Source organism: Myxocyprinus asiaticus, chromosome 25 (genome assembly GCF_019703515.2).
Source record: "Myxocyprinus asiaticus isolate MX2 ecotype Aquarium Trade chromosome 25, UBuf_Myxa_2, whole genome shotgun sequence".
Classification (NCBI taxonomy): domain Eukaryota; kingdom Metazoa; phylum Chordata; class Actinopteri; order Cypriniformes; family Catostomidae; genus Myxocyprinus; species Myxocyprinus asiaticus.
Genome location: NC_059368.1, coordinates 20,962,153 through 20,983,405, shown reverse-complemented (window position 1 = coordinate 20,983,405; position 21,253 = coordinate 20,962,153). Strand labels below are relative to the sequence as shown.

Here is a 21,253-nt window from a genome sequence, read left to right as displayed (position 1 = left end):
TCTGTTTTAATTAGGCTCATTATAGATTGTGCCTAATTCCCAAAACTCAGTAGCATTTCCTTAACATTGCACATAGGAAATAAACAGCACTATCAGCAGGTAAAATAAATTCTTAGTGAAATGCCCCCAGACGTTACACAGCTGAAATGCAGATATTGCCATGACAAAGACCACAGATCATAGGCCATATGCTCTACGACACTACAGACAATAGAGAAATCCAGACTGAGTACAAACCAGATCATAAGAATAAGAGAAAGAGCATTATATAAGCCATCCCATTCTGTCTTCATATTTTGAATGACAAAAGGCAATGACAGTCATTTTAGTTTTTGTTGTGTGGTAGAGATTAAACTGATGAGATGCATATGGCTCCTCTCATTTTCTCTCTCTAAATATATAAATATGAATGGGTTAGCAGTGCTGGAGTAGGTCAGGGAAAAGAAGAGTTTCACTTCCTATTCAAGGAAATGGTGTACTAATGACATCACCCAGGTAGAACACACACACACACAATGGCCTGTTTCTACTTTCTGCTGAACTTCCTTCCTTATAAACAGAGCAGTCCACTTCTATAAACACTGTGCAGTGTTTTGGGAGTAAAATGTGCATTAGTGTAAGGAAATGCAAGTGTTTTGGTCTATGTGAGTGTGTTTCTATCAGATGGTACAGGTGGCGTGCGTGTGTTTCAAGTGAGTAGTTGACATGAAATATTTCTGGAAAGTTGACATGTCCTGCAGTGTGCAAAAAAGGTACTTAAAAATGCTGAAAAACCTGAAAATGTAACTGTTACCGGTTACAGGACATGTGCCCTTATAAATTAAAAAACATTTTAAGCTAAAATCAAAATATTGACTAAGAAAATATGCTTTTTTGCAAATTCAAAGGGGGACAACACAAATATGTCTGTGTGTTTCTGTACTTGTCTATGTCGATGCCCAGAGGATTGGCTGGCCTCAGTGAGAGAGGAGAGATTCCTTTGTTCCGATCTGTCCTCATGTCATAGTAATTTAACTCATCAACCCAGACCGCAGACTGATCCAGAATGCCTAAGCACATAAAAACAGACACACTCATTGGTGCTTATTCAAATCCATTTGTGTCTTGAAAGAGCATATGCATACATTTAAAGAGTGTGTGTGCAATCAATAAAATCCTGATTTTTGTCTAACAAACATTTGAGTATGTATGAGTTTGAGGACGCTGTGAGTGCCTCACCGATCCTCTCGGGTTTGAGCAGTTTGAAGGAGACCGTAGACGTTCCTCGGCCTCCACTCCTGGTGGTGACAATGATCTCACCCTTGTCGTCTTTAGCAGGACCCACTCGACACACAATCTTGCTGGCAGACATCCATTCTGCAGTCAACAGGCAATTATGACCACAGATAGACAGACCTGGCAGAGAGGGACATGGAGATGGAAAAACAGTAAAGGATAAGTCAGGCAATTGTTCAAATGGTTTATTTTTGCTGGAACTATTGAAACAAAAAGTTTTTTTTATGTGGTTCACACTGATTCTGACGAAGAGCTCTAGACTCCAAAATGTATTATAAAGTATACTTAAATCATGATTTCAAACACATGAAAACAATTATTAACTCCCTTTTTAGGGGATTCACTGACCAAATAAATACATACAGCTTAACTAATAAACTTAAAGCTTATCCCTAAACTGAATTTTTTTGTTTGTAATTTTTCCCATGTTAATATCACTCTAGAAGATAGAAGTGTCTGCTAATTGAATAAATGTGCTCTACAAGAGATCTAAACACACAGAATACACATAACTTTTTATGCATGTTCAAAATGAAGGGTGTACTTCTGTAAGTCTACACTTAACGGCACCACACATTGGCATGCACATCTGAATATAATGAATTCACAGGTGTGCTGTGTGTATGTATTACCAGTGAGATCATTGGGTCCAGTGCCCAGGTTCTCTCCACGGATCGTGACTTTGGTCCATGGAGTGCCCTCATTGGGCGAGATGCCAGTCACCAAGGGAGGCTGGCGGGCACGGGACATCGTTCACAAACGTCACCTAGAAATGACAAAGTTTAACTCTATTATATCTGTATTGTTTAGGCTTGGTAAGGCTCTCATCCCTGCTGAAGACACACACATCAAAACATTCAGCACGTTCAGTGCACTTAAAAAGCAAGGCAGCGGAAAGAGCTGGAGACATGAACAAATAAATCGTCACATCCGGCTCCTGCTGAGTGAAAGAGATTCTGTTCATGTGTAAGTGGACAAGGCTGCACAAGATGTACTAGAGTAAGGGCGTTTTCACACCTGGCTCGTTTGGAGCATTTGTTTCAGAACCTGGTGCGTTTTCTCCCTTGGTTCAGGGTGCTTTCACACTGGCAGTTTAGTTCGAAACAGAGCACGGTTCGCATGAAAAATTGGTAATGTCAAAGCTGTCATGCGGACCGGGGAGCGCACTGCGGTACTGAACCCGAGACTACCTGTAGGAGGTGGTCTGAGTTCGGTTGCAATGGAACTGTAACACGATTCGCGTTAATGTGAAAGCAACTTGGACTCGGTTGTGCACTCATTCAGGAAGTAAAGTAACTTGCGCATGCGTTTTTCATTCCTGAATGTCCCAAAAAAGTAATGACACCACAATGACATACAAGTACAATCAACACCAAAAATACTGTCTGTCTATCTATCTTTCTTATAAATACTATATACAAATACTATTATAGGTTATAAATACAGGGTATAATAGGAGATGAGAGTGGCGATAACTTCACTTTGGACATGAGTGTAAGCGTGCAGTGTAAACAAAGATGCAAATGAATTCCTTGCAATCAGCTGTCTCCTCAAAAAACGCCATTTGCGAGCAGCAGCAAGCTGCCTTCCCCTGGACATCTGATGAGTTACGTAGGGTGACCATATTCTGGTTTTCCAAAAAGAGAACACATTTTCTTTTTTTTTAGCTGGGGGGGCTAATAGACACTCTATTAGCATAACATAAATATATATAAATAAATAACAATTTCCAACATTCTTTTGAATGTCCATGTTCTAAAATAATATATTTGATGCCATGAGTGTACCTTCATTTACTATTACTATTATTTTGAATGGCCAAGGAAAATGAAGCAATGTGATAATTTTACCAGGTCACAAAAAGTAGTCCGTTAATTTACCTGATGGACTTACACCATTTGCTGACACTTTATGCTTCGCAGAGCTAATGTGTGCTTCTAAATCACTTGCACCTTTATTAGCAACTGACACATAAGTGCCAGCTTTACATGTCATACATTCTGCTTCCCACGGATCTCGACCTGGACGATAGCATGGGAATTTTTTGTGCAAATCTTCTGTAAATTTGCACTTTCGTTTGGGCATTGTTTCCACTCAGCTGTCATTTGCTGCTACTGTCAAGCTGTTTGATGCCGAACACAACAGCACTTCGCGGAGAGATTGACAGGCAGGAATTTGGCCAATAGTTGCTGCAAGCCTCTTATAATCGACAAATTTGTGTGCGAGAAGGTGGGACTTACAAAGAGGGGTTAAAGCAATGCAAATATGCACACACACACAATGAAGTATTAGACCAGATGCACATCATAATGCAACTAAAGCTGAATCCTGGACATTTTCGCAAATTTAGAAATCCCGTCCAGATGCTTTTTTAAGGTCCGAAAAAGAGGACATGTCCGGGAAAAAGAGGACGTATGGTCACCCTAAGTTACACCATGTAGCGCACATATACGCAGTTGTCGTTCACTCTGCTGTGCATAATGGCACCAAAATAACAAAAAAACAAAAAGTATGATGAGTCGCGTTGTGTTCTCCATGCGTGTTTGTGATTACGTAAGATGAACGCAAATGGACCGGGGTTCACAAGTGAGTGTGAAACCAGACCAATGCTGCGGGAGGCACCAAAAAAAAAAAATAAATAAATTAAAAAAAAAAAAGCAAACAGTGTGAAAGCCCCCTTATGAACAAGGCAAACATGCCCGGATCCGTACCAAAACAATCGGTCCGAGACCGCCTGAACGAGGTGTTCTCGGACCGATTGCAAACGAACTATGGAGCGGTTCGCTTGTGGTGAGAATGCAAACCGACCCAACGGACCAACATACAAAACAATATCCCAAACCATGACCATAACTGAGGGATCTTTGGAGAAGACATCTGTAGATCAGCACTTCTCTGTAATTCATCATCAAAACGTGGATATAGCCTTTTGGCAACTATTAGATATAATTTCATGTTTAAAACAACAGCAGTTTTATAATTCCTAAGGTAATTTTAGTACGATCGTTTCTCTCTTTTGGATAACGACAGAACACGGGTAGGATGGCGTTGGCTGCTTTTTGACAAATAAAAATTTTTTTTTACATGGCTTTACTCTGCTGTGTGTGTGTGTGTGTACGTGCAAGAGAGGGAGAGAAAGAGAGAGATCTGTGAGAACAGGCATGTTTCAATGGAGAAATAATACAAAAGCAACTAATGATGGATACAAATAACCATGGCAGAAACATTACAACTCATATCCATCCGAGTGACAGATAATTTGTATTTGGAGCACAACCTCTAACTGGCGACACTTGAAAATTCTCTAAAATTTGTTATGGTTGACACATTTTTTACAGGCATATAATTTTAACCGGTATATCAATGGATGAGCTTAATCCTGAAACAGCGATCAGGTTGCTTTCACACTTGGTTCGATTGCTTGGACCAAACCCGAGTTCGTTTCCTCCCCCCTCCCCCTGCCCCCGCTGGTCTCTGTTCACATCATATTTTTTAGGTCTGAACCGCGGTCCAATTATGTCATCAACGTGAGTACAAGCAGCAGCTGTTTACCACTGTATCTAGGTAACAACTTGAGAAGACGTCACTGTGTTAAGTGTTAAGCTAAGTAATATTGGCTATGGTGTTTGAGCCCCACCTATTTTGGCACCAAATTGTCTGCTATAAAAACAGGTGCACAAACACCATTTCCTCAGAATTTCTGACTGAGAACAAGGAGCGCATCACTTGTACCTTAAGAGTCTTGTAGTGCGGCTAGCATTCGCAATGTCTCGTTCCTTTCATCTCAGAGAACCGAGGTTACATATGTAACAGAGACGTTCCCTTACGACTCAGTACACTCGAAATTGTGTAGCAACACATATGGGGAACAGAATCGCATCACGCCGCACTACACGACATAACTTCCCAGAAGGGAAACATAATGCTGCAGTCTCATGGGACGGCGACTGATATGAGTATGCTGCAGTGAGTGATCCTCGTGTTGGCCAGGAGGGAAGCACTCATAACAATATATGAACTATAGTCATATAGTACGAATGAACTCCTTATGAACCCAGTGGGAGGGAGTTTATTTATAATGAAAGTGCTTGTGACTTTATAGTCAATTATAATGGCCTGCATACAGGCAGTTGTGTAAATGATGGGGAGCCCATACTTAAAGGGAAGGGCATAAGTATATATATTTGGCAAATGAATAGCAAGTGCTCTAAACAGAGAGGACTTGTGAAGAAAGAGACGTTACGTCTAGGTTGTAAAACCTTGCGAATGTGTTTTGAGAGGACCATCCTGCTGCAAAACATGTCTTGTAAGGACACACCTTTCGTCCATGCCCATGAGGAGGCCATGCCTCTAGCTGAGTGTGCTTTAATACCAATTGGGTGTTGGGCCTCATGTATTCAGATAGAAGACAAAGGCAGGCCTAACAGTCATAAAAAACATTCCTCAAGCCCCCTCCTTCTAAGTCATAAATCTTACTGATAAAATCGCGCCAAAATCAAACAAAGGGAGTCCTAAACAGACTACAGATCCATGAAGCCTTGCCCACTAAAGGATCGAGCACTCAACTCCTATTGGATGAGGCACACAACAGAACGTCCCTCAAACATGACATCATCAGGACTTCAAATAATTCTGAAATGCTTCCAAAGTGGCTTCCGGCTACTTCGTTCACCGAATACGGACGTAGCTTTTTGCTGCTCTCCGGTGTAACCTCGTGGCATAAGGAAGTAATGTCCGACTTGAAACTGTAGCCATACAATCTCCATCTCGCTGGACGAGTTGAGATTACTCTGTGTTCAACCGAACACTCTAACGGATCTGAAGGAGACCGCCGAGCAATTCGCATCTTCATCCATTGGCCTACAGAAGTGAAGAGATTAAAGATTTCTCTTCCATCTTCAATCAAGTCGACATTTCTGAGTTCTCCGCCAGCCCGCCGAGAATCAACAGCCGTACCGGCCGCCGACAGCGCGAGGAAACGGCTCTCGTCATCACACGAGCCTCAAGAAACCGGGTCAAAGTTAAAGGACGGAGGAAAACACATTCTACCTGTGTCCTCATGCGATTCAAGTAAGAGGTTTATGTCTGGGCAGAGATAGAATATTATAGCGTGTTATTCTTGTGTTTCAAGGTTTTTGCTTGTACAGTTTACGGACCGCCCTGTCCACTAATTATTAATACTCAGGGTATTAATTATCACGAATTTGTTTTGCTGTATTGTAGTCCAACCAAATTGGACTGTTGTGCATTTTCGCCATCGCGGGTGAGACAGCAACTGAGTTCATCCATTAAAGAGTCAAATAACAAGGGACTTTTACGAGCCCCGCTCGTAAAACCGCGTCTCTGAGTGATGAACGCGGCTGCTTTATCTCCAGCTATCGCGAAATCAGCTTTCGTGCTGTCACTTAATAATCTCTCTCTCTCTCTCTCTCTCTCTCTCTCTCTCTCTCACTAACCACACTGTCACACACACACCTTATGTGTTATAGGATTCTTTTTATTTCCATATCTAATCATATCACTGTTTAGTTTGTAGTTGTAAGTCGGAAGTTTATTGACTGCATTGTATTAATTATTAATTATTACTGCATAAATAAACTTTGTTTATATTACAAAGAGAAGTGTTTTGGTTTGTTTTGCATACGCCTGTGTCGTGCTGACGGGATGTCAGTGCTCGGATTCAAACCTTCATTCATTGTTTTTTTTATTCGAAAATCGATATTCTTCGGATGCCGATTTTCCTAAGAAAACAATCTAATATTGAGACTGTTTTAATATTCGGTTATTAGTCCCTGATTTCAGGGTGGTGCCCCGTCAATGTTAATCCTTATTAATATTCTATTGATTTTTGATAATTGATAATTATCTTTGAATTAGAATGATCAATAAGCTAGTGTTAATTTTAATGTTTCATCGATGTTAACAATTGATAAGTGTTGATTTTAAAGGATTAAAAAAAAAAGCTAACATTGATTCTCATCAATGTTCTATTGATTTTAATAATTAATAATTATCTTTGATAATTATTAATTATTGCTAATAACCAAACTTGCTCCTAAACGTAGCACACTACATTTACTGGAGTCCTATATGAGGTTTTAATGAGTTAGATCCAATTAATTAATTTAAATATTGATTAATAACTACAGAAATAATTATTAATTATTTCTGATAGTAACACTGATCTAAACAACCAGTAAAGCCCTACATGGGCAAGACTTACAATGCAACTCATAAGCTAGGCAACTGCATCGAGAATTCAGTGAGAGAGCCTTTGCTTGGAGATGGACACTCCTTTTGTGCATCCCCCATAGCATATAAAGAGCTGATCAGACAGTCTGTACTGGCAAGTATGCTCAACGTATGCATGTAGTGCCCGCATGGGGCATAACAAATGCAATGATTGTTCCTCATCCAAATTAAATGGAGGAGGGAAGAAGGCCTGAGGTGAACCACCTGCACTTTGAAGGGCGTGGTTAGGATCTTAGGCACATAGCCTTTCCTGGGTTTGACAGTGGCTCTTGAAAGACCGGGGCCAAACTCCAGACATGAATTGTCGATTGATAGTGCATGCAGGTCACCTACCCAGAGCCAGCAATAGTGCTGTCTTAACGGAGAGCATGCGCAAATCAACAGAGTCCAAAGGCTTGAAGGAGGGCTCTGCGAGAGCTTTTAGGACTAAAGTTAAGTCCCAAGTCGGGACTGTAGCCGGCCGAGGCAGATGCTACCGCCATAAATCCCAATGCTTTCTGAAACAGCTTCAGTGCAAGTGTTCTCGCCAGTTTGAACTGAGACAGACACTGTAGAATGGCCTGAACGCGCTCGCTCGTGAGGTGTGCGCGCCCGCTCATGGAGTCGAGGCGGACTCCCAAAAAGGAGATTTGTTGGCTGGGGGACAGTTCACATTGAGGCCCAAGCTATTTAGATGCTGAAGCAGTAAGTCTCTGTGCTGGCATAACAAAGCCTCTGATTGTGCCATTAAAAGCCAATCATCGAGGTAGTTCAAGATGCGTATGCCGCTCAGTCTCAGAGGGGCGAGAAGCCAAGCCAGAGCCAGAGACAGTCCGAAGGGCAGGACTTTGAATTGATACACTGTTCCCTTGAACATGAATTTCAGAAACATCCTGTGATGTCAAACAATTTGGATATGAAAAAACACAACCTTCAGATCTATTGACGCAAACCAATCGTGTGGGCGTACATGCGATAAGATCCGTTTCTGAGTAATAATTTTGAATGGGCGCTTCATGAGTGTGCAATTTAAATGTCTCAGATCCAGGATTGGCCGAAGTCCGCCGTCTTTCTTTGGAACAAGAAAATAATGTCTGTAAAACCTTTTTGTGTTTGACAATTTGGCACAATCTCTATTGCGTTTTTTTTTCATGATGAGATTGTGTATTTCGGCTCATAACACTGGTGCATCTTCGTGTGAAACCTTGGAAGACAGAACGGCGTTAAAAACGAGGTGGCCGGCGTGCAAATTGGATCGTATAACCCTGTTCGATAATTTTTTTGCACCCATTCTGAAATACCCGTTAGGGCTCGCCGTGTGTCTACGTAATGGGACAGAGGGCAATTTGGTTTGCTCAATGTATGATAGATACGATGCTCACTATAGGGAAGAGGTTGCGCATAATGTGTGTGCTTTTAAGAGGAAAAGGGCTCTTTTTTGAGAATATGTGAGCATCTCGTGCATTTGCAACGAGTGTTGTATTCTTTTTTGCACTTATTGCATTTTTTATTGCATTTATTTGAGTGCAAGACACAGAAACAACATTTTGAAGAATATTGTGAACAACAACATCCCTTTCCCGACAACCTGTAGTGGGGAGATGGGGAACAGTGTTTTGTGTCTCCAATCGAGCCTTTTTTGGAACAGACCCAGAGGGAACCACGGGCTCTGCTTTCCGCTTCAAAGGGTTGTGCCCGTCAGGAGCACTTTTGCTTCGAGTGCTGATACACAGGTGCTGGTGAGGCAGTAGGTATGGGGCTTTTAGTCGGGTGCTGCCTCGAAACAGTTTGTCCTACCGCTGAGTAAGCTTTTCCTGCCAGTCCGGACATTTGTCGACACGGTTTGGATGGATGTATGGGGCCTGATTTTCATGGCCTGTTACTCGCTGGGCAGAGGTGTGTCGCTACCGCCTCCACAGTGGATAATTGGGCATAACCGTTTTCTTCCCTGTGATCCACATTAAAGAGGATGGCGTCTCTGCGTGAGCACGCCGAGAAGGGCGCGCACCAGGACTTAGATAGTTCATTATGAACATCGGGAAGAATGGGGCAGATTTGCGGAGCGCTGCCGTTTGACGGCGTCCGGGCTGCAGGAACCATTCATCGAGGCGGTTATTTGCGAGTGAAGCATCTTGAGACTCATGCCCTCACAGAGAGGACAGTCTCCATGTGTCTCTGCGTGGGTGCGGCCCAGAGAGTAAAAGCAGCTCTCATGCTGATCTGACGGCGGGGTGTCTCTCGCACAAGGAACATTTACGGAACGACATCTTTAAAAATACGTGAACACGTAACTGACTCTTTTAGATATAAAAATATATAAAATTAATATATATTTATATTTATATCACACAATATACAATTGCTTTGTAAGGATACACAAACCCTGTGGGGAATCAGGATGCTGGGGCCCGTTCACCAGCGAAGCGTCAATCGGCGAGGCGGTGCGATGTTCGCCGGAGCACTGTAGGGTAGCGGAAAGTCTTCCCGCGAAGATTCCGCCCGCTGACTCGTGTATATCAACGGTGAAGGTAGAGGGCTTCTAGACAAGAGAGGATCGCAGTCTTGAAGAAAGAAATTCAGAGGAAATGGTGTTTTTGCACCTGTTTGTATAGCGGACAGTTTCATGCCAAAACAGGCGGGGCTCAAACACCATAGCCAATATTAGAATATTGCCGTTATTGTAGAGAGGTTTCAACTAGGTTGAATAAGAAGGTATTCCCCATATGCGTTGCTACACAATGTCGAGTGTACCGAGTCCTAAGGGAACCGGAACCCCAGACCACCTTTTGAAGCGGACCCGGGTGCGGTTCGTGGGTGCGCACCCGAGTTTGGAAAACAGCGTTCACATTATACAAACGAACCGAACTTTGACGTCATTCGACCTCGGATGTGCACCAAAAGTGCTAGTGTGAAAGCACCCATAGTGACCAATAAGGGGACAGCTTGCTGACATGTGACTTTTATTGACATAGTTTTGGTCCATTTTGAAATGTTGCCTTGTAAAAGTAAACCAAACCAAGAAGAAAATGCAACATTGTAACAATTTAGTCCCCGTTTCGGAACAAAACAAACGGTCTACAGTTCTGAAAACGCTGACAGATATTATATTATATACTATGACTAGCAGAATTCAGTAAGCATGGCATTATTCCCCATGGCTTTTGCACTTTCACAAATGCTTTCTCATATACAAACACCCACATGGAGCAAAAGATTGACAGCTCTTGTGCAGTTGCGTGCAAGACCCATGGCTGTCTCTGTGTGGTCTGGGAGGGTGTGCTTGTGTGTCTGTGTGGTCTCTGGCACATGCCAAAGAGTGAAAAAGAGCACCGAGAGATAAAGAGAGACTGGGTGATGGTTGAGTTCTACAGCAGCCCCTGTGCAGAAGACTTTTTGCCTGTCTAATAATAATATGGGATGTCCAACATTATACACACACTTCAGTGTTTCTATGGTCAAGCCAATAAAAATGTGAAGCAGGGCTGCAAAATTAATTAAATCAAAATTGTGAAATGGTTTTGTAATGTAATTGTAAACTGGTGAAATTTTTCCCTTTTCTTTCTTTCTTTAGTTTGGTAAAAATATTGATCTTGGTGTTGTCAATTTTTTAATGTTAAATAAAAACTGTAGATATCAATATAAAATATCAATTAAATAAATATCAATATTTTTTTTTTTTTTTTTTTTTACTAATATTTTCATAATATACTGATGGTTTCCTGTATAATTTATACAGCATTAGCTGAAAGAGAATTTATGTTATATGTAAGCAAAATGGATAATTTTACTGAAATATTTCCCAAATGAATCAGAATAGTATCCAATCAGGAAATCTGTATTGATACCCAGCTCAATTATTTATTGTTTTTAGTCAAAGTGTTCATAGAGAAAAAGACTGACTATGTATGTATATAAATATATACATTTAACATTCAAAACAGAATTAAATAATAACCTAATTAACTGATACAACAAAACTAAATAAACAAGTGCAAAGCCTTGCCGAGTGCAACTTTGAAGCTGAAGCTTCTGTCCAAAAAGTTCAATGTTTACTAAGGCGAGTCATGCGGAAGCCCCTTGAATAGGGGTGTGAATCTTTGGGTTGAAAGTGAATTGATTCGGTTCACGATTCACAGGTTTTCAATTTGATTCAAAAAAGATTTTTGCAAATTCAAAACGATTCAATCTGATTCGATTCACAATGAAATTCAATTTGATTAATGATTCAATTCTGCATTTTTTTAAAATACATTTATAGTATTCTTTTTTTTTTCTCCCCAATTTGGAATGCCCAATTCCCAATGTGCTCTAAGTCCTCAAGGTGGCGTAGTGACTCGGATGAATCTCAGTTGCCTCCGCGTCTGAGATCGTCAATCCGCGCATCTTATCACGTAGCTTGTTGAGCTCCTTACTGCGGAGATATAGCACGTGTGGAGGCTTCACGCTAATCTCCGCGGCATCCATGCTTAACTCACCACACGCCCCACCAAGAGCGAACCACATTATAGCGACCACAAGGAGGTTACCCCATGTGACTCTACCCTTCTTAGCAACTGGGCCAATTTGGTTGCTTAGGAGACCTGGCTGGAGTCACTCAGCATGCCCTGGATTCGAACTCGCGACTCCAGGGGTGGTAGTCAGCATCTTTACTCGCTGAGCTACCCAGGCCCCACTCTCGATATTGATTTTTAAATCCTAAGATCGATTCAAGTAAAGCACGTTCATGCTACTAAATTTTGCCCTATCGGGCTGCCGAAGCTGGCGTCCGGCACATGACATGCTTTTTTAACACATTTGCGCACTGCAGTTCAAGTCTGGTTTTCACGTGTGTCACAAGACATCACAGAAGCTTGCACAAGTGATGCGCTCTGCTCTATTCTAGTGTAATTCTGGAATGCGTGCTTCAACCGGGCTTCCTTCCAGAGATGTGATAGTGCAGAGCTGATCACTTGGTATCGCACCGACTTCCCTTGATATCGTGGCACAGACTTCAAAACATAAGACCCATTTGAATTCTGAAAATGTATAGTTTAAAGCACTATCGAGGAAGCCAGACCTCTCAAACAGCTGGACAGACTCGACATTCTCTACAGCATTGATGAGGAAAAGAGACAAAAAAATCTGCATGTGCCAAAAGAAAGGTTTTTAAATTACACATCATCACCCTTGCTTACACTGATCACGATTTTACAGTAGTAACAGTAACTGTGGTATTTTGACAGAAATGTTATAGTTTTAAATAATTTATTATATATTTTTGTTACAACTGTAGCAGGTGTTAAAAAAGACTATTTGCATTGACCTAAAAACAGTAATGATCACTTAGCCTAAACCAGTAGGTGAAAAAACATTATATGTGTGTTATGGAGTGGGAAACAAACATTTCCACTAGCACAATCCCAACTCAGTAAAGTGCTATTGTGGGTACTGTCAGAATATAATAACTCCTATAGAAATAAGGTGTTAATTACATTTAGTTTGAACTCACATAGCTCCTTAAAGTGAAAATTCAGTGTCCAGTTCAAATGGTTCTAGATGCTAAGATTATGCAAATAGTACAAATTATGCATGTAAACAATAAACATGTAACTATATATATCATCATATTTATTGATGGAATTTGTACATTTTTAAAATGCTAAAATGTGACCAAAATGATGGAAAAACTACTGATTAATCATTTCATAATGAAACCAAGTTAGAAGGTCCACTGTATAATTAACAGCATTAACTGAGAGAGAATTTCTTTAATATGACTGCAAAATGGACATTGTAACTAAAATCAATATCTTATTGAATTAAATCGAGAGCTTGTAAATTGGAATCAAATCAAATCTGTATCAATACCCAGCCCTAATTGAAACAGTAGTACTACTAACAAAACATCTACTTACAGTTCCAGCAACATCTAATGGAATTCAAACAGTAAAAGTCAAAGACACACACTTCTGTGTCCCAACATTTGGGAGTGATTGACTGAGATGACTGACTCCTGTGAGTCTCTGTAGGGAAAAAAAAGCTTGTCTCAGACAAATTATATCCAACCACATTACTATCAACACCCAGCCCCCTTCATAAACATAGTGAGCCCACCACACCTAAAGCACGCACTCACTCAGCAGGAGAAATTAACACCCTAGAAGAGATGAACTAACTATTCATCTTTTTTCTCCCCCTTTCTCCCCAATTTGGAATGCCCAATTCCCAATGCGCTCTAGGTCCTCGTGGTGGTGTAGTGACTCGCCTCAATCCGGGTGGCGGATTGACGAATCTCAGTTGCCTCCGCGTCTGAGACCGTCAATCCTTGCATCTTATCACGTGGCTTGTTGAGCGTGTTACCGCGGAGACAGCGTGTGTGGAGGCTTCATGCTATTCTCCGTGGCATCCATGCACAACACGCCACGTGCCCCACCGAGAGTGAGAACCACATTATAGCGACTACGAGGAGGTTACCCCATGTGACTCTATCCTCCCTAGCAACTGGGCCAATTGGTTGCTTAGGAGACCTGGCTGGAGTCACTCAGCACGCTCTGGATGTGAACTTGCGACTCCAGGTGTGGTAGTCAGCGTCTTTACACGCTGAGCTACCCAGGCCCCCCTGAACTAACTATTCTTACATTTAAAACAGAATATAAAGCATTCACCTCAAAAGTCTGCATGTTTGCAAAACAGATTAAACAAAATAGCTGTGTTTTAATGTAGCAAAGATTGTCACTAAAAAAAGAGTTGTTAAATAAATATTCTGAGATGGGATATCTATTAGCTTTTCAATTATTTAATTAAAAAATAATTATGTTTACACTATACACTAATCCTGATCTGGGTCAGAATCAGAATAGGTTTATGAACAGGCCAGGTAAGATTGTTCTTACGAGCAACCTGACATTCACACAAACCTGTAAAGGCTGATAATTAAAACAATTTATTTGAGTGACAGCTGACAACCAGACCAAAAAACAACTAATCGATTTCAACTTTTCAAGGGCCTTTTGTTGCACTTTAATGTTAAAGCTAGATTTGTCAATGACAGTCATAAAAAATACATACTAAAAACAAGAAAAGCAAAAACAGAAAATGTCTGAATGCTCATTCTGCTTTTAGTCCCAAACAAAACACGATGTTAGATCTGTTACATACATCATCAAACCAAATGTAACTGATCAAACATAAATCGAGACACTTGGCTCCAGTTATGTTAAATTTGATATTATATCCACATCGTTAAAACACGCGACTAAATTGGACTATTAGTTCGGCAAAAGGTATATCAAGTTACTATTGAAGCTTAAAGCTGCATGTTGAGATTATGGACATTATATTTTGAGACTGAGGTGTGTTGACAGATGCAGCTTGAGTTTTCACTAAGAAATAAATACTAATCTCCTTTACGTACACTGCATTGCACATTATGTAAAAGTTGTTCACTGAATGTGAACATTAACTGACTAGCTCACGCTAAAAACAAACCGCTGCATACACAAGCACGACGAAAGGGAAATCATTGAGATAATAATTTTTATATTTTCATAATAACAAGGAAATAACGAGAAACATCTGTAAAGTGAGGTCAAACATACAGTAAACACTCACAGAATATTAAGCAGTGCAGAAAATCTTTGAACGCTTCTGTCCTCTAAAAGACACTTCCTGTTTCGACACTGCTGCCCCGCCCACACTCTGAATCATGTGACAGAAATACATGAATATGTATTAGCTTTACATACTCTTTTGAGCCATGAAGAAAAGATGATCTTTCACAACTTTAAATTGTCAGAAAGTATGACATACACTGATCAGCCACAACATTAAAACCACTGACAGGTGAAGAGAATAACATTTATTATCTCGTTACAATGGTACCTGTCAAGGGGTGGGATATACAAGGCAGCAAGTGAACATTCACTTTTTGAATTTATTGTGTTGGAAGCAGGAAAAATGGGCAAGCGTAAAGATCTGAGCGACTCTGACAAGGGCCAAATTGTGATGGCTACACGACTGGATCAGAGCATCTCCAAAACGTCAGGTCTTGTGGGATGTTCCCGGTATGTAGTAGTGTTGCTCGGAAACCAAAATGTTGGCTTCGGTACGATACCAGCCCTGGTACCTCGGTATCGATACTAACTCGATACTAAGGCAACAAATAAAAAAATAAAAAACTTTACAAATTACACTGAAAAAAATATTGACAAAAAGAACTGCGTAAAGTCTTATAGATAAAAATTATGCCTTTTCTATTTTAATATTTCTGGATTCCATGTTAAATGTCATGATCAAATTGTGTTCAATCAAATAGATAATGTACAGCTTTGATCAAATGGAAATATAATAATTTATAAATAATTATTTTTGGTAAAAAACAAAAAAGATGCACAACAGAGCTTTACAGTATTACTGAAAACATTAAATGAAAACAATCTGATTACCTGAGGCTGCCATGGCTGAATCACAACATGCTGATATTCAGTACTGGTATTCAGCTATTGTGATATTGCTTACAGATAATAATAACCATTTAATACTAGATTATTGTTATTATGAGCATTATTGCTACTACTTTGAATATTACACTTTTATACACTAGTAATATTTTTCTATCATAATGTCTTCAACTTCACACATCCAGTTAAATAAAGCTCTCATTTCAGCTGGATTATTTATTTATTTATTTTTTATTTTTTTGAAAGACCTTTGAAGTTCTTCCTGTTTTTGAAGGGTTCCTTATATCAAACTTCCCGTGACTCGTGAGCTGAAATCTCCTGTGGAAAAGGTCATTTGAGAGTTTACAGCCGTTTATACACTAAAGACACTGCTCTGCGGCTCTGCAGATGGATATTATTGGACACACTGCATGAAAATTAAGCAGTAGTAGTGTGTGTTGCGTGTGTGTGTGCAGGTGATGACAGAGCAGAGCGGAGCCTCTCATTCATTCTGTGGCGTGCAGCGCATGTGACTATATATTATTTAATTAAATGACATCCTTCTGATGTTTAATGATCACACTTGGCCATATCGAGACCTTTTTATTATTATTTTCAAATAGTCTTTGATTTAATCTCAAAACTCTCACATTACATCATATTTTGCTAATGGCAGCATACTTTAATATGGTACCGAAATTCACAACAATAGGATATCGTACCGGTTAAAAAATTTTGGTATCGTGATATTTCGTCAGTACCGGTATCCTGCGCAACCCTAGTATGCGGTGGTTAGTACCTACCAAAAGTGGTCCAAGGAAGGACAACCGGTGAACCGGCGACAGGGTCATGGGCGCCCAAGTTTCAATGATGCATGTGGGGAGGGAAGGCTAGCCCGTCTGGTCCGATCTCACAGAAGAGCTACTGTAGCACAAATTGTTGAAAAACTTAATGCTGGCCATGATAGAAAGGTGTCAGAACACACAGTGCATCGCAGCTTGCTAGTGCCCATGCTGACCCCTGTCCACTGCCAAAAGCGCCTACAATGGGCATGTGAGCATCAGAACTGGACCATGGAGCAATGGAAGAAGGTGGCCTTGTCTGATGAATCACGTTTTCTTTTAGATCATGTGGACGGCCGGGTGCATGTGCGTCACCTGGGAAGAGATGTGCAGCAGGATGCACTATGGGAAGAAGACAGGCCAGTGGAGGCAGTGTGATGCTTTAGGCAATGTTCTGCTGGGAAACCTTGGGTCCTGGCATTCATGTGAATGTTACTTTGACACCGTACCACCTACCTAAAATTGTTGCAGACCACATACACCCTTTCATGTCAACCCTCACCCCTAGCATCTTGGTGCCACATACCACAGGACACCTTCAGAGGTCTTGTGGAGTCCATTTCTCAATGGGTCACAGCTGTTTTGGTGGCACGAGGGGGACCTACACAATATTAGGCAGGTGGTTTTAATGTTGTGGCTGATCAGTGTATATTACTGTATATATGCTATAAATAAGATGGCTATTTGTTTTAGATTCCAACAATAAAGTGCTTTTGGGATTTTTAGGATTTAAATTTTTTTTTTTTTTTTTTTTATTTTCAATTTGGGTGACTGACCAAACATTGTGGCAAATATACTACTATTAAATATATTGGAGTTTTGTTTTATGATGTCCATGATTAATGTGCATTTAATGAAAGAGTACTGTATCCTTCTGAACTGTTAGTTAAAGGTGTATACAAATTAATTAAATAGTTTTGACAGTAGAAATGGTGATTTATGATTATTATTATAAAATGCTTATGTTATAGGCTACAAAAGAGAGAAGAAAAAAAATAGCAACTTGTATCTATTAACATTCATTGCACTGTAGGGTAAATTAGAATAATGTGAGAACTTGTTTTGTATTTTTGACTGCAATTTACTGTGATCATTTGATGTCACCCAAACACTTCAGACCACAATCTGAATAATCACATTATAACTAAGTTATGGTAATGTTAACAGACTTGCCTGTGATGGAGCAGGAAATGTAGGCAACACATGAGAGTTTATTTTAACTCATAATAAGGCTGTGGCAACACTTTTCAATTTTAACCTCAAGTAGTTCTTACACATTAAAATATGAAAATATTTGAATCAATTAACTGTAATATTATGAAAGTTATCAGTGTTACCAATGTTGCTTGAATAAAGAATATCATTATATAAATCAGTATTAAAATGTAGACTATGTAACAGCAACTAAAAAGTACATTTTGCTTTGGGTTTCACACTATGCAACACTCAGTTGAACTAATTGTGTTCCAGTTACACAAAACTCAACATCAAAGTCCCTCTGTGAGGTCACATTTCGATTATGAACCATTTTCACAATGCATATGGCGTTACTTCCACTTGTTCTGGGAAAGCACTACACCATCCCACCACCACACAACACAGACCACCCAAGCACCATGCGTCATTATGCTCTCTCTTATCTCCTTAAACAGCAAAAGGGGGAGATACTTTCCCTCAGATAAGGCCTGTTGGGCCCTTGGGAACTAAAATTTTTCAATCATTCTGAAGTAATCTGAGGAATCAGGTCCAATTTGATGTTTCTGCGGTCTCAACACACTTTGTTGCATGTGACGGCACCACATGAGATGTTCAGCCATGTAAACATCTAATGTAGACTTGACTATTTTCTCAAGAGGGCCACTGTCAAAGATCCATCCAATTTATTGACAGAGAAAATGTTATTAAAATAAGATAACTCACTTAAGATCTACATTGTTTGTTCGTTCAGTTTACCCACAGTTGATGATAGTTCCGCATTCCTGCTATGAGTCTTGGTACTGAACGAAAGACAATTACTACACCATGGGTCACAAAACAGCAATAAGACTCAAGCTTACAACAAGCATCTTGAACGGGGCTCTTCAACATAATTTTAAAATGTGGAAAGAGTCAAGTTATAGAGCATTAGAAGATTTTGTCAGATTATGAATAGGTGCAGTCAGATTTGGTTTAAAATATTTCCAGAGAAAAAAAGAAACTGTGTGAGAAGAATTCGCATTTATATTATAATAGTACTATCAGCAAAAGGAAGCATTTTTTTTAGAATGTGATGTTTTTAATAATATGTGACATCATTTGAAAGAAAGTATATCAACAGAACTTCAGTCAATCAAGCATTTTTTATGATAGAACTTTAATAATTAGAACCAAAACATAGCAACTATGTATGAATGGAAATGTTCATATTAAACAGAAGAATTATCATATAATTTAAAGACTGCTGTCAAACATTTCAGACATTGGTCATGTCAGCCAGAACCAAAGAATCAAAGCATAAAATATCCCTTAATGTCAGTGTAAAATATAATCTTTCCTGAACAATTTCAGAAGCTTGTCACCTCTCTGTCTACGCTGTTGACCTGGTCACTGATCTTTTTTTTTCTTCTTTCTAAAATAGATATATATAAAAAAACAAAACAAAAAAAAAACATGGAAAAGTCAAAGAACAATAGCATTGTTTAGGTGTATACTATGACAAATGATTATTGCTGTCACACACATGACCCTAATGAAAGAAATCCTGAATGTCTGTACCCTTCAGTTTTTTGGCTGGTAGTTACACAAAACATTATTGGTCATTCAGTGTTTCAGTGCAAAAGACTTACAATAATGAGGTCCGAGATTAAAAACTTGCTAAAGTAACCAAACTGTAAAATGTTTTCATTTGTTTAACAAAATTAACTTACAATAGTCAAAGATGACTTCTCTTTTTGATCAGTCTTGTCTCAGGTATTGCATATTGTCAACAGCTCAGGGTCTGTCATGCTAATGGCTGGCAGGTTGTTAGGCTCATTAATATTAATCACATTGTCTGTGTTTGCGCGAACTGATTTGCTGAATCAAAAAGTGGAGGTGACATGTGAGTGCTAGCCAATGGGATTACTGCTTTCGTGTTAGTTCTGCCCACTGCTGAAGCAACCAGCTGGCAGAGGCTTCTGCTTGGTCTTAAAGGCTTTGTTTGATGCAGTTGGCAAAATGTATTCTCATACTACAATTAAGCAAAAGAAATGTCTTAAAATATAATTATAATTTCTCAAAAGTGTTTTTTTATCCCCTTTTCTCCCCAATTTGGCCTGCCCAATTCCCACTGCTTTCTAGGTCCTTGTGGTGGTGCGGTTACTCACCTCAATCCAGGTGGTGGAGGACAAGTCTCAGTTGCCTCCACTTCTGAGACAGTCAATCTGCGCATCTTATCACGTGGCTCACTGTGCATGACACCTCGGAGACTCACAGCATGTGGAGTTTCATGCTATTCTCCATGATCCATGCACAATTTACCATGCACCCCATTGAGAGTGAGAACCACTGATCGTGACCACAAGGAGGTTACCTTATGTAACTCTACCCTCCCTAGCAACCGGGTCAATTTGGTTGCTTAGGAGACCTGGCTGGAGTCACTCAGTACACCCTGGATTTGAACTCGCGACTCTAAGGGTGGTAGTTAACGTCAATACTCGCTGAGCTACCCAGGCCCCCAATTTAGTTATTTCTAAAAGTGAGGGGGACATTTATAATGGTTGCTACACCCCTGCCTCTCAGTATATTCCCTTGGGGCCTGTGCCTTGGAAATACTGTGGAAAAAGCTTTCTACTACCTTAAAGGGATAGTTCACCCAAAAAATTTAAATTAATTTACTCACCCTCATGCCATCCCAGAGTGTATAACTTTCTTTCTTCTGCAGAACACAAATTAAGATTTTTTGAAGAATTTCTCAGATCATTTGGTCCTTACAATGCAAGTGAATGGTGACTAGACCTTTGAAGCTCAAAAAATCACATCAAGGCAGCATAAAAGTAATCCCTAAGACTACAGTGGTTAAATCCATGTCTTCAGAAGAAATATTATAGGTGTGAGTGAGAAACAGATCAATAATTAAGTCCTTTTTTACAATAAATCTCCACTTTCATTTTCAGAATGTGAAAGAATGTGAAAGTGGAGATTAGTAGTGAAAAGCACATAAATATTGATCTGTTTCTTACCCACACCTATTATATCGCTTCTGAAGACATGACTACACATCTAGGATGGCATGAGGGTGCGTAAACGATGAATGAGAATTTTCATTTTTGGATAAACTATCCTTTCAACACTACACTTATGCTTCAGCAAGCGGAGCATAATGAAACTTAACCTGTCCTCAGCAAGAGGTCACAATGTTAAACTGCCAAACAAAGTGTTTAAAAATGCAACAAATTCATAAATATAAATATCAAATGAAAGGTACGGATCTGTAAGATATCAAACAAAACATAAAGTAAAAAAAAGATC

At 39.8% G+C, this 21,253-nt stretch overlaps 1 protein-coding gene across 2 annotated transcripts in view; it reads right to left on the bottom strand.

Annotated features, from left to right (window-relative positions):
* The window catches only part of LOC127416082 (exocyst complex component 2-like), a 40,287-nt gene extending 25,109 nt beyond the window's left edge, over positions 1–15,178 (bottom strand). The window contains exons 1-5 of one of the 2 annotated variants that reach the window (XM_051655204.1): positions 15,097–15,178; positions 13,401–13,508; positions 1,908–2,041; positions 1,219–1,395; positions 923–1,049 (exon numbers count right to left, since the gene is read on the bottom strand). In XM_051655204.1, the coding sequence (XP_051511164.1) occupies positions 923–1,049; positions 1,219–1,395; positions 1,908–2,025 (422 nt within the window). In that variant the 5' untranslated portion in view covers positions 2,026–2,041; positions 13,401–13,508; positions 15,097–15,178. The remainder of the gene's footprint in view (positions 1–922; positions 1,050–1,218; positions 1,396–1,907; positions 2,042–13,400; positions 13,509–15,096) is intronic. The other variant, XM_051655206.1, reaches the window with a different exon arrangement.
* Between the last annotated feature and the right edge of the window lie 6,075 nt (positions 15,179–21,253).